The sequence below is a fragment of the Limulus polyphemus genome, unplaced genomic scaffold (assembly GCF_000517525.1).
Source record: "Limulus polyphemus unplaced genomic scaffold, Limulus_polyphemus-2.1.2 Scaffold579, whole genome shotgun sequence".
In the NCBI taxonomy this organism is placed as follows: Eukaryota; Metazoa; Arthropoda; class Merostomata; order Xiphosura; family Limulidae; genus Limulus; species Limulus polyphemus.
The window spans coordinates 473,841-476,402 of NW_013666189.1; the positions used below are offsets into that span (position 1 = coordinate 473,841).

Sequence of the window (2,562 nt, forward strand, 5' to 3'; positions counted from 1 at the left end):
CAACTGCTGTAATTTCGAGAAATTAAACAAGAAGAGAAAGAAAAGAAACAAGAAGAATTCCTCTAACAACTGTTGTAATTTCTCTTCTCGTTCTTCTTGTTTCTTTTCTCGTTCTTCTTGTTTCTTTTCTTTTTCCTCTAACCTCTTGTTTATTTTGCTGTTCAAGCTGCCACTGTTGCATGTTTTCTTGCAGCTGCTGTTGTCTCTCTTCTTGTTTCATTTCTTGTTTTTGTATTGCTGCCATCAAGTCTGCTAAGCTGTAGTTTGATTTTCCGCCTCTCGTTTCCATTTTTCTTCTCTTTTTTTTTCTATCACACTCTCTGACACCAATTTGTTACGTCTCCGTTTTTTAATTGATTTTCCGTAACTTCGTACCGACAAAACTTAAGCGACACAAGCCTTTACTTAATAAAACTGGTTTATTCTTTCCGAATATAACTTTACCGATACACTCAACAATCGCGCTAAACAAACGCTATAGCAACGAACGTCAATAATACTCCGACCGCAGATCAATTACTCACTATCTACTCACACATTACCCTTCCTTCTTTTATATACCAGCATAACCTATTTCTAGTAAGAACTTGAACATTCGCCAAAGTACATGATAATTCTAGAAACGTTGCGTCACTGTAGTCATGTGACTGCTGATGCACAATAAGAACACAATCTAGCTTTCTTTTGAGTAGGGTTAGGTGTGCCCTAGTGATTAGTGCATTAGACTGCGAATATAGAGTCTGTGGTTTATGTCCTGTTGTCACAAAATCATGCTCCATTCTACTATTAGTTTAGAGTAGCCAAAAAAATTGACAGAGAGTGCTATTGGCTAGCTGTTTTACCTTTAGTGTATCAGTTCAAAAATAAAGGCAGTAATGTGAGAATAGCCCTTATGTAACTGTGCAAATTTCATAAACAAACAAACAATCCTTTTGATTAAGCAGTTTTACCCCAAGTATTGCTCAACACTGAAATGTACTCTCCCAGGATCTATATTTTGGATGCTAAATCAGTTGCAATAGTATAGACCTTTGTTTTTAAGCTTATAATATACTTACATTTGAAATTTGAGATTGTGAGTATAAGTAGTGGTTAAGGTCATTACTATTTACTGAGAATTATAAGAATATGAACACAATTATACATATAAAATTGATATCACTTTCTAGGGCCTTAGGTGGAATCCCACCACTGATAGAGTTGCTCAACCAAGACATTCCTGAAATTCAGAGGAATGCCTGTGGTGCTCTTCGAAATCTGTCTTATGGTAGACAAAATGATGAAAATAAGGTAGGTACAGGATTAATAATAATATATCATTTAAACCTCATACATGTAGTGTACATGTGACTGTAAAGTATTGTCTAAAGACATTTATTTTCTATTTTATTAAATAAATTCTCTGACCTTTTTAAGTTAATCAAATGAAAGTGTGCACATCTGGTATTATTTCTCATTTACTGGATGAAATTATGATTTCAGTGAAATTCATTATTGGGTTTTCATATCGTTTGATAGCAGCTTTTTAAACAGGAATGATGTTGAGTACATATCTCATTTGATAGTTATTTGTAAGAAAAAAGGATTGTTGGGCATTTAACTCATTAGATTTTTTTTTTTTCTGAGCAGGAAAGATGTTGTTGACTGTATATATGATTTGATAACTTTTTAAAAACATTTTAAATGGATTGGTTTCTCATAAAACTCAAAATCTTAATTTTGAAAAGCCACATTTTTTCAATTGTGCAATTACCTTTTATAAAAATCAATGATTTTACATATATAAACTGATATTATATTCATCAATGTGTAATTACTCAATTTTAACAAAAACATTAAATTTACAGAAATCAGACCCAATGACTTTTTCTTTTATGTACAAAGGAATTTACTTTATTTCCTTTCTATGGTAAATTATACATCTAAAATTACTTCCTTTATAAGTATATATATATATAAATATATATGTGTGTGTGTGTGTGTGTGTTGACATTTCAGAGGTCTATAAAGAATGCAGGAGGAGTTCCAGTTTTAGTAAGACTACTTCGAAAGACACCCGATAATGAAATCAAAGAATTAGTAACAGGAATCTTGTGGAACTTGTCTTCTTCAGAGGTACAACCTGAGTAAACCGTTTTTCATTTTAATGGATTTTATTACATAATTCAACTAAACTGTTTAAAAAAGTCTTTGGAGACTATAAATATTGAAAATTAATATTAATTTCTCATCTGAGCAGGCTAGACCAACTTTGTTAGAAATAAAAATATACTCAGTAATAATTATAGCTAACTTCATACCCTGTTCTTAGGTTCTTATTAATAAAGATGAGAATGCATTGTTTCATCAGTTAGTATCCTCACTTTTAATGATGTTTTCCATTGTAAACCCAATAATACAGTACTGAGCAAAAATGTTAGGACTAGAGAATATCTTGCCATTCCTTCCATTTTATGGGGCTAATTCTTCCATGCCATTTTTGAATGTAAATTTCAACACTATGGTAATGCTTCACTGATCCCTGTTCACAACTGAATGAGCAGGGTGAGAATACTTATCATT

The 2,562-nt window shown here is 31.8% G+C and overlaps 1 protein-coding gene across 1 annotated transcript in view; it reads left to right on the top strand.

The window, feature by feature from the left end:
* LOC106459232 (catenin delta-2-like) overlaps nucleotides 1-2,562 on the top strand; it is a 60,510-nt gene that overhangs the window by 16,459 nt on the left and 41,489 nt on the right. The window contains 2 exon segments of the mRNA XM_022385682.1: nucleotides 1,168-1,290; nucleotides 1,999-2,115. Of these exon segments, the coding sequence (XP_022241390.1) occupies nucleotides 1,168-1,290; nucleotides 1,999-2,115 (240 nt within the window).